At 43.9% G+C, this 14,776-nt stretch overlaps 3 protein-coding genes across 3 annotated transcripts; 2 read left to right on the top strand and 1 right to left on the bottom strand.

The window, feature by feature from the left end:
* The first annotated feature begins 668 nt into the window (after window positions 1-668).
* On the top strand, window positions 669-4,511 carry LOC117038946 (cytochrome c oxidase subunit 6A1, mitochondrial). Its single transcript, XM_033135939.1, has 3 exons — window positions 669-829; window positions 2,221-2,360; window positions 4,253-4,511. Exons 1-3 carry the CDS (start codon window positions 703-705, stop codon window positions 4,337-4,339), a joined length of 354 nt encoding a protein of 117 aa, XP_032991830.1. The 5' UTR covers window positions 669-702; the 3' UTR covers window positions 4,340-4,511.
* Window positions 4,512-5,445: 934 nt separating this feature from the next.
* Window positions 5,446-9,790, bottom strand: TRIAP1 (TP53 regulated inhibitor of apoptosis 1). The gene is made up of 2 exons (XM_033136301.1): window positions 9,585-9,790; window positions 5,446-6,908 (listed from the first exon to the last, which is right to left on the bottom strand). The coding sequence occupies exons 1-2, from the start codon at window positions 9,738-9,740 to the stop codon at window positions 6,825-6,827; spliced, it is 240 nt and encodes a 79-aa protein (XP_032992192.1). The 5' UTR covers window positions 9,741-9,790; the 3' UTR covers window positions 5,446-6,824.
* On the top strand, window positions 9,519-13,403 carry GATC (glutamyl-tRNA amidotransferase subunit C). The gene is made up of 4 exons (XM_033136118.1): window positions 9,519-9,977; window positions 11,225-11,394; window positions 11,772-11,875; window positions 12,615-13,403. The coding sequence occupies exons 1-4, from the start codon at window positions 9,519-9,521 to the stop codon at window positions 12,671-12,673; spliced, it is 792 nt and encodes a 263-aa protein (XP_032992009.1). The 3' UTR covers window positions 12,674-13,403.
* The last annotated feature ends 1,373 nt before the right edge of the window (window positions 13,404-14,776 follow it).

Here is a 14,776-nt window from a genome sequence, read left to right as displayed (position 1 = left end):
ACAGCAGCCTCCTTCTCCGCTCCTCTCCTCCTGCCCCGCTTCTTCCTCAGCCTAAATGGACGCGCCGGCAGCCCGGGATGCGGCTCCTCTTGCCAGGCGCCGATCATTTTTGCTTGGGGGGGGGGCAGCTGGCTTCTAGGGGGGGCAGCTGCCCCCTCCTGCCCCCCCTTCGGTACGCCCATGAACCTTATCTCATTTGAAATTCAGGTAGGTAGCCGCGTTGGTCTGACGCAGTCAAAATAAATAAAAAAATTGTCCAGTAGCACCTTAGAGACCAACTAAGTTTGTTCTGAGTATAAGCTTTCATGTGCTTATAGCCAGAACAAACTTAGTTGGTCTCTAAGGTGCTACGGGACAATTTTTTTACTTATCTCATTTTGTAATCTCAAACACAACCCTAAGCAATCTATTAAATTAAAAGGGATAATTCAAGCGGATTTAAGACGACAGCCTAAAATTCTAGAGTCCTTCATTGCTGTAAACGAGCAGCTGCCATCTGTGCACCAAGCGGCTCGGAAGTGGATCCTATGTGCGTGAGTCTACTCCTTACAAGTCTATGTTGGAGGCACGCCCTCTGCGCTATATCTCCCATCGCTCCCCTCGTGCAGACGTCATTAGCAAGCGCCCACACTCCGTCTCCTTACATCCGCTTCCGCCACCGAGAGAGCGACTGAAGCCTTCCAATCGAGAAGCGGCTTCGACATGGCGACAGCGGCAGCGGTCGTGCTCGGGAAAGCCTCCCGGCAGCTGGTGGCTCCAACTCCGCGGGCCGGGCTGAAGCGGCTCCTCTCGGCGGCAGCGGCGTCGGGCCACGGCGAGGGCGGTTCCAGTAAGTAGGGCCTGTGACCGGGTGACCTTGCGAGGAAGAGGGCGGTCCTGCCGGCGCCGGCAAGGAGCAGAGCGGGGCGGCGGCGGCGGGGGGGGGGGGGGGAGGCCGCCTCTGGGCACCGAACAAGGGAAGCTGCCTTATGCCGAGCCAGATCCCTGGTCCATTTGGTTTGGTACTGTCTACACGTACTGGCAGCAGCTCTCCTGGTTTCAAGGTTGGGAATCTATTCCCAACCTTATGCAGAGATGTCATTGGGGATGGAACCTGGAGTTTTCTTCATGCAAAGCAAGTGCTCGACCACTGAGTGACAGCGCTTCCCCAAAAGGAACATAGGAATCTGCCTTATACCGAGTCGGGCCATTGGTCCAGCTAGCCCAGAATTGCCTAAACGGACTGGCAGCAGCTCTCCATGGTTTCAAGGCGGGAGTCTTTCCTAGCCATATCTGGAGATAGGATTCAATCCCTATCTGGTATGGAACCTAGGACCTTTTGAATCTAAAGCTGTTGCCCTGCCACTGGCCTACATTTTTTCTGGTGGCCACTAAATAGGGCCTCCATGGTCAGAAGCAGTCTACCAGTTGCTTAGTGCTAGCAGTGGAGAAGGACTGCTCTTGTGATTCACTATTCCCTGTAGGAGGCAGGGGAGAGCTGAGTCGGCAGAGTTAACGGGCTGCAGGAATCAAGAGCATTGGCTGGCTTCATAGTTTTTCCCATATTGTGATTTTTGCATAGTGCACACACACACACACATCATGATTTGCAATATTTTTGCCAGGTCAGAAATTATGAAACCGATATCACAATATGGACTTCAAACCAGTTTTGGATTATATAGTGTATTGCTATATCACCCAGCCCTAGCTGCTAGATCAGACCAAAGGCTCACCCTGCCCAGCAACATCTGGAGGGCACAAGGTTGAGGAGTCTGGTTTAGGCAAGTCAGTGAAGGATAAGGCTATTAATGACTACCAGCTCTGGTGGCTGTTCCCCAGAATTGGAGGCAATATAGCTCTGAATAATGATTGCTGGGGGTGAGCCTTGTACTCTGGTCCTGCTTTCGGGCTTTTCAAAGAAATCTGGTTGGTTACTTTGAGAACACAATGCCTGTGGTCTAATTCAGCAAGGTTCTTCTTACATTCATACTCTTAAAAAGAGCACAACTTAAGCTGAGGTTCTTTTATTTTTCCTTACTCCCCACCCCCGTCAACCATAACTGCCTGCAAACTATTCTGAAACACACTGCTGAAGTTATTGGCCAGTTGATAGGAGGGATCCCACTATAAAGAAGCTGATATTCAGGGATTAATTGTATCAGTGCTGTGCTTTTTTCCCTTCGCAAAAAAACAGGGCAACCAACCAGTTTTTTCTTGTGTGTGAATTCTTTCCATTAGCTCGCATGTGGAAGATCCTGTCCTTTGTGGTTGCTTTGCCTGGAGTTGCTGTGTGTATGCTGAACTGCTACCTGAAGGCTCAACACGAACATGAAAGGCCAGAGTTTATTCCTTATGCCCATCTGCGCCTCCGGACCAAGGTATTGGACTCAAACCTGTCCACAAGCAAGTCTTGTTCTTTATTTACTTGGACCACTTAACAAGGAGATGGCTGCTGGTGCTACACCAAACTGGGTGGATGATGTCTTAAGAGGTTTCCAAATCAGTGCGGTTTGGAAAGGTTCAGCCCTCTATCTAGATGCAAAGCATGGTATCTAAACATGCTGTTCCCCCATCTTGGGATCTGTCATGCCAGATAGGCTGATGATGAGATCTCAAGAGGTATCCAAATGCATAAACCACATACAGACAGACAAGCCACTTTCCAAAATTATATACAGTCGTGCCTCGGGTTACATAGGCTTCGGGTTGCGTACTTTTCGGGTTATGAACTCCTGTAACCCAGAAGCGTAACCCGTCGCACATGCGATCCGCGCATGCGCAGAAGCATTATGTGCACTTTGCGCATGTGCAGAAACGTTCTGCGCACTTCGCGCATGTGCAAAACGCGTTGTTTCGGGTTACGTACAGCGACCCGGAACCAATTAAGTACATAACCCGAGGTACGACTGTAGAAGAGGAAGGTAGTAAATGTTAGTGCAAAAGCTATATTTCGTTAAAAAAAGAAGTAGCTGAAAAAACGGGAATGTTAAGATCAACTTAAAAAGCAAAGACAGTCTCCCCCCCCCCCCCCGCAAAAAACTGCATTGTTTGATTCTGTCTGCTAGGTCTTTTTGCATCCAGCTCTGGCCGGTTGATCTTGGGGTGCCCAATGAAAAATGAAGTGGATTCCACCAGCCTGAGATGTGCCTAGCCCAGTGTTTTTCAACCTTTTTTGGGCAAAGGCACACTTGTTTCATGAAAAAAATCACGAGGCACACCACCATTAGAAAATGTTAAAAAAATTAACTCTGTGCCTATATTGACTATATATAAAGTAATTTTTCAATTTTTCCCACGGCACACCAGGCAACATCTCACGGCACACTAGTGTGCCGCGGAACAGTGGTTGAAAAACACTGGCCTAGCCCTACACTGCCCTTCACCCCTCAGCCAGTGTCATTTTAGTCCCACTTTATTTTATTTTGTTATCTATTTTTTATTTTACACTAAAACATTTTTAACCGACATTTGAAATATGTGTTTTGTTTTTTCTAAATGTCCCAAGAGCTACTAAAATGGTGCTGTTGGGTCATTGCCTGTGGCCCACCCACGTGACTTTGTCCCAGCCACTGGTCTGAACGAAACAGGGTGGGATGTACATAACTAATTTCCATCATGGCTGCTTTAGTTGAGATTCTCATAGCTGTCAACTTTTCCCTTTTCTTGTGAGGAATCCTATCCGGAATAAGGGAATTTCCCTTAAAAAAAGGAAAAAGTTAACAGCTATGGATTCCTGCATTGCAGGAGGTTGGGCTAGAAAGATGACCCTGAGACTCTTCCAGCTCCACGATTCTATGAATCTACAATTCTATACAGCTGTCATTTTAAGCCTTTAGTTTAACCCAGGTGTCCCCAATGACCACACTGAGGAATCTTCTAGTAGTGGCTCCCAAGCTCTTGGATAGGTTACCATGTTCAGTGTAGCCAATTCAGGGAAGGGTGTTGACTGAAAGTGCCGTTCTCTTTTATAATTTAGTGTCAGCTCTGTCTTTTGTCTCTCTCGGTTTTGCTGGTAGTTTGTATTTAATTGGTAACATGCTTTTGAGTCACCAGTAACTCTGAAACTACTGTTTCCAAGTTGTCCCTGCTCTGTATCAGGGACATCTGATCTAGCCTGCTCTTTGGTGCTAATTAGTGCTTTTCAAGCATCATTTTCAGAATAATTGCTTTTTTAAATAATCTACTGCACCTTTTTCATTTATAAGCTGTTATAAGTAGTTGAATTCCTGCTCTGTAGCTTGCTAAGAACTTCAATCTCTTCTTTCTATAGCCCTTCCCATGGGGTGATGGAAACCATACTTTCTTCCACAACCCCCATGTTAACGCTCTGCCAACTGGCTATGAAGATGACCATTAAGCAACTGCATCATGCCAGCCATGTGGACCATTTAAGGTAGCTGTACCAAGACCCATGTTGGGACCAGCAATGCTCTCCATTCCTTATACTATGAAATGATGAAGTTCTGACCTCTAACAGATTGTATTGTTTCTTCCAGAGGTCACATTAAAAAGAAAACACTTTCAACCAAGTTTTTCTGTGATTTTTCTTAACTATCCTGGGGAAGCTACACTTTTGGTTTAAGACAACTTACGGTAAACAGCAGTGTCTGTACAGGAAAGCACAGTGATTAAAGGTTCTTTGGTGAGGGGAGGGAAAATGGGAACATGAACCACTGTATGGTTTCCTTATATTCTTTCATGTTTGAGCAGCTTATGTTCTGAAATGAAGTGATAAATTTTCTCTGTAGTGTGCAAAGGGATGACAAAAGCAGAGAATGGCCTCCCCCAATCTGGTGCCATCGCAACTTTTGGCTACAGTGCTCAGCCGGCGCTGAACTAGTCAACCAGTGATTTTAAAACAAATGAATTGCAGTAACAGCTTCATTTTTTCAACTCTATCAAAGACATCTGTTGCTTGCATTCTGATTCTTAACCACTGTATTTCTTATGTGTTAGTTTAGATTAAAAAATTCATGGAAGTGAACCTTTTTATTTTTGCAACCCAAAACACATTCTTATCCAGCTTATATCTCCATATATGTTTGGCATGTGTGGTGTTAGGGGAGGGCTAGTACCTCCAGTGAAGGAGCCCAGGGTTCTCCTAGATGGTGGATGTATGCACTGTTCACAACCTCCAATACTGAGGAGGGCTAAATACTTAAAATATTTAACAAAATGAATTGATAATTAATGAAATTTTACATAGTGCTCTATGTACATACCTATTCAGACCAGTAGCTCTGTTGCTGCTGCGTTGACTGAGATGGAGATTTGTCTGAGGCCATTGAATTGAATGGATGGCAGAGGCAGGCAAGACTTGCACTCTGACATTCACAGCTGTTATCTTAGCTACTTATATGCTAAGTATCTTCCCTAGTTCAGAGAAGAGCACCAGTGGTGTAAGCTGTCCACCTATGATGCTCAGAAGCAGTGCTACACAATGTAAAGGCCACTACAGTCTTATTTTTTTATTCTTGTTTTATTCTGTTATTGCACACAGCAGAATGCATACAGCTGATCCATCATATCAGAAGGCACTATCTGTTGCAAGAACATTTCCAACACTGACAACAGGGCTGCAAGAAGTTGGTTGTAGAATTCTCTGTGGGGTCGTGCAGGTGACCCAACTATTGAATTCAGTCCTTTTAATATAAAACAAACTGCATTTTTCTTTTTAAAAATGCTGGTTTAGGAAAAATTAAAATAAATGCAGATTTAATAGATGGAGTTGAGAAGAAGCCCCCCCATTTGCTATGCCCCTGAAGTCCATTAACAATGTGCATGTGGGGGGGGGTCTACACTTCTTATTTATGTTATACTGAAATCCTTTTGCTGAAGAGACTAGTCTTGTCAAGGTTGTAAGAGATGGGTGTCCGGCCAACCTCTCACATAACAAACTTAAAAAAGCTTCACATACAGAGATGTCTGTTTCCTAGTTTTGAGGAGTTTCGATCCAGCTGCCTCTGAACAAACACAAATGCATTTTAGCTACTATAGTAAGATTGTATGACTCTAGATGCTTGTTGATATCAGCTACCAACTTGTTTCAATTCTAGATTTCCTCCTACAGGTTTATAAACCAGGCAACAAGTTAAAACAATGCTGGCTCATTTTAATAATTTGACTTTGGCTGAGTGAAATGGAGACCCACCTTTTACACATCCATAGATGTAGAAAAATTTCAAGTTTTTGAGGTCAATCCGAACAACACTGTGCTAAAGTTGAAACCTTTCTTCCCTTTGGTAAATAGAAAGCATTGTACCCCTGAAACTTCTACATCTGGCCTGGGCTTCTTGGAATAGCTGAACAAGCAGACATAGAATGAGGCCAACTTCCTCAGAGGAAGGCACAGTATTTCTCCAGCACTGTTTCACTGAATATAGTATCCTTTAACGTTAGGTTAACTTACAGCCCAAGTGGAATTCTCTGCTACCACTAGAAGTGGAATTGACAAACAGAAAATAAAATTCCACCAGAACACATTGATTAATGTATCAGATTGACCCTGACATTCATTTTAACAGTTGCAGTTAAGATTTACATAAATAAAAACAACTGGATGATCAAAAACCAGGCATGAATTTCTCCCCAACTCCTTTGTTAGAAATACATTCAGTTGTAAATCGGAAGAATCCCACTGTGCACATGATAAAACCCATAATATGTCAGTAGATATGAAGCTTGCTACTAGATTAATGAGGCAGATGTTACTGCTCATGGGCTGAACAGTCCTTGAATTTCTCCATCCCCATGGAAAACATAGCTAGAGTCCTTGTCCAGCAGCCAACTAGATTTAGCATGCCAGTGTGTGTTCAAAATATTTTTTTCTGTGACCATCATGGTCAAGAAGAGTTTTCCGACTTTCCTTTGCTGGGGCCCATGAATTCCAGTCCTTCAATGGGGATGTCTTTCTCCTTAATAGCTTTCTGGAAGAAGCAAAAAGGCAAGCATATTTTAATATTTACAAATATGGTCTCAAAAACTAACCACATTATAAAAAACACAAAGGGCTGAATTCAGCATTCTCTGCCCACTAGTGCAAGGGTGCGAATTAATGCTCCACAACAGAGAAATCCAGTGCAACAGCTGTGCCAGCCGAAACTTGTTGCATGGCAGGTACATTACCAACCACCTAATTTTGCATTCTCACATTCAACAAGGATCCACTGCTGCAAAACATTTCACCAGTGAAACTAGTATACTTGTAAGTGGCCTTAACTTAGAACTACATCTGATAAAGCCCCCAAATTCCATATTATGCTTAGGACAGTGGTTTCCCTATTTGTACAGGGAGAATGGCAAAATTTGGGGGTAGAGGCACAATTGTTCCCTATGTCTGAAGCTCCTTCCTAAAATTGTGTACACATTCCTAAAATGTCCCAGGATACATTCTGAGAGCACATGCAGGTCTGGGTCTGATCAGTGCCTGGAGGAGAGAATGTCTAGCACCTAAATATGCACCACCATAGGAGACATGGAGGAAGAAAAGTGGAATATAAAGAAATTTGCAAAGTATTTGCAAACACATTCCTCATGCCTGGCTATTGTCTATGCTGGATTGTAAGCTTCCCGAGGTCAGGGATCCATCCACAAAACATTAGAAGCAAAAATATGTTAATAGCACTGTATAAACAGCAACAACTACACAAACAGCATTAAAGTGAGGACATATGCTATAATTATAGCAATTACCGGTACTGTAATGGCTATAACTTCCTTGTTCCCTTGCAGGCACCCACACAAACACGTTATTGCGGGGATTACCTATTACATTATTTATTGCTTGTTTAAAAGCAAAACACAAAATGTTGTTCTCTACAGTTCAACCTCTTTCCCTGCCAAAAAACCATAGGTTGCCACCCCTGTCATAAACTATGTTACCCAGATTGTGTGGGCAGAGACTTGTGATTCCTACATTGCAGGAGGTTGGAGTAGATGACCCTCGGGGTTCCTTCCAACTCTACGATTCCATGATTGTGACTTCCAGAGTTTTGTGTGATGTATGCATGTTGAACAGTTCTGCCTCCACCAACCAGTTGTTCTCTTAGGGTCTGGGGAAGGGGGTAAGTGTACAATTATTGCAGCCTGAGTCTGTCACTAGAAGTTCCAGGGACTGATTTTGAGACCTGGTGAATATGTTGCCCTTTACTCAACCCTTCCTATAAGGATCACAGAGCAGTGTACCCAACTCTCTCCTCCTTCCCCATTCCCCCCACCCCCCACAATAATCCTGACCAAATAGGGATTTTTGAACTTGGATCAACCCAGCCCTAGTCCAACCTCGAATGCGCTAATATAGTGCCCTCCAGATGTTTTGGACTACAATTCTCATAAGCCCCAGTCATTTAACTTAATTGTCTCAATAGAAAAAAGTGTAGATATTTAGATGCGCGGGGGGGGGGGAGATTAGCAGTATATACCACAGAATGTGGAATTGATAAAACATAGACCAGCCTTGGCCAACCCGGTGGCCTCCAGAAGTCCTGGACCACAACTCCCATCACCGCCAGACAACAGTCCATAGTGCAGTCTTTGACAATCTGTCACCTTCCAGATGTTTGGCACCACAACTCCCATCAGCTGTAATCGTTGTGGCTGTAGTCCCAAAGACCTGGAGACTACTCAAACTACTACCACATTTTTTCTACAGTGCAAAAGCAAGTGTTTTTCTGTTCGTAAAGACATGCTCCCCATTTTCTCTCTCTGTAACCCATGCAAAGTACCGTATTTTTCCATGTATAAGACTAGACCATGTATAAGACACCCCACCTGAGGTCCCCTAGCAAAGATGAGAGCCACATCTTGCATTTAAAGAAGTATCATACCACTTTAGAGGACCATGACTTCCCTAATCCTGGGAACTGTAGTTTGTCAAGGGTGCTGGGTTTTTTATTAAAAAAAATTCTACCCCACCTATTTCTCGAAGGAGCTCAAAGTGGCGCGCAGAATTCTCCCCTTCCTCATTTAATCCACACAACAACCCTATAAGGTAGGTCAGGCTGAGAAGGAGTGACTGGCCCCAAGGTACATCCAATGACCTTCCTGACCCAGTGGGGATTTGAACCTTGTTCTCCCAGGTCCTGGTAGCCTGATTTGCTAACCACTAGACCACACTGACTCTCAGATTTGTTAAGAGGCCACTGAATTCCCCTTCCGGAGCTACAATTCCCAGAATGGCTTCACCATCACAGGGGACTCTGGGAATGGCAGCTACATGAGGCAAGCAGAAGCACCTCCTAACAGCCCACAGCACCCTGAACACACTGAGGTTTCTAGAGTTCTTTGAGCTGTGACCGTCACAGTGTTATTGTAGCTTTTAATTCAAATATGTGTTTTGGACCAGGGCCTTGGGAGGCCAGGGTTCAAATCACCACTCGACCATCGAGGTTACTGGGTGACCGCGAGGAAGTCACAGGCTCGCAACCTCACCTACGAGGATTAATTGAGATTGGGGAGAGGCGACTGTGTTCCAGCTCCTTGGAGGAAATAAAGTGAGACAGAAAGGCAATAAATAGCGTTTTGAACGCAAGGTGCAGATGCAGCCAAAGCTTGAAGCGCAAGCCCCGCCGCCCCGACCTCTGCATGCGCTCAAAGGCTCTTGCCTGGACGCAGAGCTGGTAGCGCTTGAAGAGTTGGGCGCAGGGGTCTCCGCTGCCGTCGCCGCCCTCGCCCTTCAGGAACTTCTCGGCGAACCAGCGGTTGAAGCACTGGTCGTACTCCCGCTTCATCTCCGTGCAGGCCTCGCCGACGCTGTTCATGGCGACCGCAGCACCGACGGAGCCGACCCTCCAAGCGCGGACCCGGAAGTAAGTGTGACTTCCACCTTTTGCGCACGGAAGCGAGGTTACGTGCCGACGCACTTCCGGAGCGCCGGACCAGAGGAAGGCATGTGGGCTCGGCAGCTCGCCCGTATTTTCCGTGCGGGGTTTTGCTCTCGGGCTGGCGTTCCTGAAGGGGATCTCCCCGCGCCGCCTAGGGAAGCAGGGGCTCCCCGGGTGAGTAAAAGGCCCGGCAGCGCCTAAGCAGAGCTTGTCCCCAGAAATACTAGGTGGTGACAAGTCAGGAGAGAGTGCTTCTGAGCGCGTATAGGTCTTTTTTAAACAAACAAACAAAAGAGGGGGAAAAAACAGCAGTCACTGGTGGGTTCTTGGACATCTAGCCTAAGGGCTCTCAAATTGTAGTGATGACAATTATGCATTTGTTAATTGCATTTGTTGGCCACCTTTCCTCCAAGGAGCTCAAGGCGATTTACAAGGTTCCTCCTATTTCATAGAATTATTATGGAGCCATGGCTCAGTGACTATAGCAGCTGCATTGCATGCATAAGGTCGCAGGTTCGACCACCATGGCATCGCCAGGTAGGGCTGGGTGAGACTCCTTGTCTGAAACCCTGGAGAGTCACTGGCTGTCAGTGTAAGCAATACTGAGCTAGACAGACCAAGGGTGTATAAAGCCACTTCCTATGTTCCACATACACCAGAGGGTGGAATACCTCAGGCCCTGGGGCTGGTTGCCAGCTTCTGGATCTATCAGGTCCTCAAGATTCTGTCCATGTCATGCCTCTCACAGGCTCTGCTAGAGTGCCTTTTCTGGCTGGAGTATGCCATTGAACTGTGATCATGCCTCTTCCTTACCTGGGTGATCGGGTCAGATCAGAAGAATCAGCATCAGCCACTAGCCATAGCAATAAAATAAAAAGTACTGTAGAGGTAAAAACTTAACTATACAAAATACATTTTGCAGGATTACATCAATAAGCAAATAATAGATCTTATTCTCATTGCCCCTGCTAAAAACCTTGCAGTTTTTGCTGTCAGCAGAACCTGGGTGGAGGGTGTGTGTATATATCATAAACCTATGGCTTGTGCATGATTGGAACATACCCTACTGTCCTTCCAGTAGGATCTATGTTCTCTGGTATTCACTGTTTATATAACTTAAGTGTTGTCCTCTGTTCCAACTGAATTCAGGAAAGTTTGGCTTGTTTAAGTATTTCAGCTCTGTGGGTTTTTAACAAGTTTATGCAATCAACACTGCAGTTCTAAACATGTATACTTCGAAGCAACAGAAAGAGCAACAAGTATATAAAGCCAAGAGAAACCAATACAAATTTCTAAATGTATTTTTAAAAGAAAAAAAAGATTTTCAGAAAGAAACATTTGATTCTGTACAAGTTGCTTTATGTTACCATTTACTGAGGATCTCTTTGCAGGATCTAATTGCATTATTTTTCCTCCTTCAGAATAAAAAAGTAACTTTGGAATTGCTTGATCACCTGGAGCACCTGGCGCTTGTCGATTTCCGCAATCAGGAAGGTGTGGAGCGTTTGGAGAAAGCCATCGAATTTGCTGAAAAACTCCATGCAGTTAATACAGATGGAGTAGAGCCAATGGATTCAGTACTGGAAGACAGGTAAGTATCAGGATCACTTGCATATCAACTGTTAAAATTTTCCCTATTGGTCCAGCAGGGAAAGTCTTGAATTCTTCTGAAATTGGTACAGGATATTCCTGTGCTGTTTTTGTAAGAGTCTGTGAGCACTTATTACTCATCATCATAACCAGAGAGTAAGTAAACATCAGAGAAAGCATGTGTAGAAGATAGCCCATAAGGCTTGTTGCCACAAATCATGTTGGTTGCTTTTGAAGTAAAGAATAACACACTTGAATCCTTGGGGGGTCAGGTGGTGTAGCCTGATCCTTAGGTGACAAGCATTGTGGTAAGCTGCTTCACTTCTGTATTTATCCCAACTACCTCCACAATGTTGAATAATTATTTGTTTTCCTCAGGTATCTGTACCTCAGGGAAGATGAAGTCACAGAAGGCAATTGTGCAGAGGAGCTACTGGAGAAAGCCAAGCAGACCATTGAAGACTATTTTGTAGCTCCACCAGGTATTATCTTGCATCAGATATGCAGTCAAGGCTTTGGTGTAGTTTTGACATTTCTTGACCTCTTCCAAGTTTAAGAGCATGTGTTAGACAGAGTTTATTAACAATCACCTCCTAACTAACTTCAGTTAAATAATGACAATCTCCAATTCAGCTAATGTACAAGAGAGATTAAGAGCAGGTCTGTCTTTTGAGGTGGGGTCCTCTAAGCAACCCTAAATTATGCAAATAAACAGTTGAATTTGTACAGCTTTTGATGTTATGCACAGTAATTTTGCTAGTCCTTGACTTGGATAAGCAACTATGCAGGGTAGTACAGTGTCCCCTAGCCACTGTGGAAAACTTACTCAGAAACCCTTCTAACTTTTGTAGATTTACAGTGCCTTGCTTACACCCAAAGCAGAGTTTTGCCAACACGAGGACTAGATTTTAAAGCTGAGATTCCCAGGAAGCAGAACTCTGCATGCAGTATCTTATTGTGCTTTCTCCACCACCATCCCAGGCATGCATAATTGTGGAATTACCAAGAAACAAGAGTTGCTCCGATGACCCCTAAAGAAGCATTAGTCAGCCCATTTTGCTTAACCATCAGTAACTGAGGCATACATGTTTTATACCACTGCTAGTTTTACTATGTATTAAATGGTACAAACGTTTACTCTGGGTGTAAGAGGGAATGGCTTACGCTGTCAAAGCAAACTAACAAGCACTTAATTCCAGCCAATTTTATTCTTTGTGTTAGGTAACATCCCTTTACCAGAGCTGGAAGACAGGAGTTTTCTGTATAAAGAAGAGTCCTAGGCTCTACATCAGATGCCACAATAGACTTCTTCAGCTGCCAGCATCTACTCCATGAAGCTGCATCCAGGATAAATCTTCACCGCATCCCTTGTGCAACTTGAGTTTTCTCTCTGAAATGACTGCTGTTTCTGTACTGCTTAGGCCTAAGTTATTACCGACTCTGGAATTTTTCAATTATTTGTGTATACATTCCAACAATGAGGCCAACAATCCAACCCAGAGTTAAGTGTAATTAAACCTGCTTATTTCAATTGGCTTTGGATGTACCCAACACCATTTTTCGTTATGGCCAAAAGGTTTTCATGACTGTAACCCCTTTGCTCCTTCAAAAACAAACACCCAAAACCAAACTTTCTACTTCTGAAGGGGAAATGGTTTTAGAAAAATGAAATGTCATGGGTCTAAATATGACTGAGAAACCAGATAGCAGAATGTAGCAGATTTCTGAGCTCTGTATATTGAAAGGAGAGTGATCATGGCAAGGACCATTGTCCAGTGTTCTGTCTGGATAAGCAGACATATTTGGGGAGCAGAATCTCAAGGCTATCCAGCTGCCAAAGGTGCTCGAGGATGGAGTGGCTGTCTGTGATGCGCAGAATGGTATGAGATGAAAGAGGGGCAACACAGACTTCTGGCAGTTTCTTCCTATCCACCCCAAGAGAGATTCTGGGCTAGCCCACACCTCTCAAAACATGGGAGAAGTATAGGTGTGATGTTTAATGGTACAAGATTCAGGGAACAAGTTGTATCAACAGTGTTTCACAGATAGGTAAACGCATAAAGGAACCACTGTTTTAAAAAACCACACATAAAAAGTTGTGAGAAGTAGACAACAGGCAACAGTAGACAATAGGATCTCTGTTTTCCTGGGAAACATGGCAGACCTTTGGAACAAGCATGTTGCTCAGTGGTATTTGTGATACTATTCTAACAGAATGTTGCTGTAGAGTTAATTCATGAGATGGGCTCATGGTTGGGTACTTACAAAACCTATGAGAGCACAGAATAGTAATATTTGGCTTAGAAGGGGGATCAAAAGGCACTAGCACATTATCCTCAACTATATTTGTCATTTTCAAATTGGCCTATAAATTCCTGTTTCAGAAAAGGAAACAGTAGTTTTCAAGATACTGTTGAGCTGTATGTAATAAATAATTTGCTGATCTGAAGTGCATTTCCTCATCTATTTGGCCTGTTTATGTAGAACATAATGCAGTCCGACCTTTTATTTATATAAAAATCCCATGGACACCAGTAGCACAACTCTATTGTAATCATGGATTGGATTGCAGCCTCAACATGATACAGCACACTTAATAGTTTAACTTTGCTTCAAACCTGAGGTTAGGCCTTCTTTACAGCTGCTACAAGGCTTAACAAATATTATCCAGAACAGCACTTAAATAAACTATCACATAATCGGGGAATGCTTTCTCTGTGGTTGCAGGCAAGATAGAAAAGTGAGCCTCTAAGCATGCAATAGTGTCTTTTCCAGGAAGCCCTCTAGGCTTGAGGCAAATACAACTTACATGTCAACTACAACAAAACATTAATGCCAAAGGTTTACAAGTAGCAATGGGGCTTTAATACAGCTTTATTAACTGAATTTATTTCCACCCTTCCTCCCAAAGGAGCAAATGCTTGCATTGCATTTTGATTTTATGTATTTTGTATGTATTTTATATTTTATGTGAACCGCCTCGAGACCTTCGGGTATAGGGCAGTATAGAAATGAAATTAATAATAAGTGGACAGATTTAGCAGTTGGCTAGATGCACAGGAAATACCCCCTGTGTTTGTCAAGTCTTTGGCCAGAGAAGGAACCTATCCCTTTAGTTGTGCCCTGGTGCTGTGTTTCCTATTCCAGCAGCCCCTTCACTAATTCTGCTGCCTCGCCTATTATCTTTCTTTGATGTTGCCTCATAATATTTTTATTCTTTATACCCCGCTCATCTGGCTGGGTTTCCCCAGCCACTCTGGGCAACTTGCAACACATATAAAATCATAGTAAAACGTCATACATTAAAAACTTCTGAATACAGGGCTGCCTTTAGAAGTCTTCTAAAAACTGTGTTGTTCTTTATCTCAACATCTGATGGGAGG

Source organism: Lacerta agilis, chromosome 17 (assembly GCF_009819535.1).
Source record: "Lacerta agilis isolate rLacAgi1 chromosome 17, rLacAgi1.pri, whole genome shotgun sequence".
NCBI classification, from domain to species: Eukaryota; Metazoa; Chordata; class Lepidosauria; order Squamata; family Lacertidae; genus Lacerta; species Lacerta agilis.
The sequence above is the reverse complement of the archived record's forward strand: the minus strand, read 5'-3'. Positions and strand labels throughout refer to the sequence as shown.

Coding starts and splice junctions, on each gene's coding strand:
- LOC117038946 (XM_033135939.1), top strand. CDS start 703: ATGGCGACAGCGGCAGCGGTCGTGCTCGGGAAAGCCTCCCGGCAGCTG. Junction 830..2,220: donor CCACGGCGAGGGCGGTTCCA/GTAAGTAGGGCC, acceptor TCTTTCCATTAG/CTCGCATGTGGAAGATCCTG. Junction 2,361..4,252: donor ATCTGCGCCTCCGGACCAAG/GTATTGGACTCA, acceptor TTCTTTCTATAG/CCCTTCCCATGGGGTGATGG.
- GATC (XM_033136118.1), top strand. CDS start 9,519: ATGCAGCCAAAGCTTGAAGCGCAAGCCCCGCCGCCCCGACCTCTGCAT. Junction 11,395..11,771: donor GATTCAGTACTGGAAGACAG/GTAAGTATCAGG, acceptor TGTTTTCCTCAG/GTATCTGTACCTCAGGGAAG. Junction 11,876..12,614: donor CTATTTTGTAGCTCCACCAG/GTATTATCTTGC, acceptor TCTTTGTGTTAG/GTAACATCCCTTTACCAGAG.
- TRIAP1 (XM_033136301.1), bottom strand. CDS start 9,740: ATGAACAGCGTCGGCGAGGCCTGCACGGAGATGAAGCGGGAGTACGAC. Junction 6,909..9,584: donor GCTACCAGCTCTGCGTCCAG/GCAAGAGCCTTT, acceptor TGCTTCTTCCAG/AAAGCTATTAAGGAGAAAGA.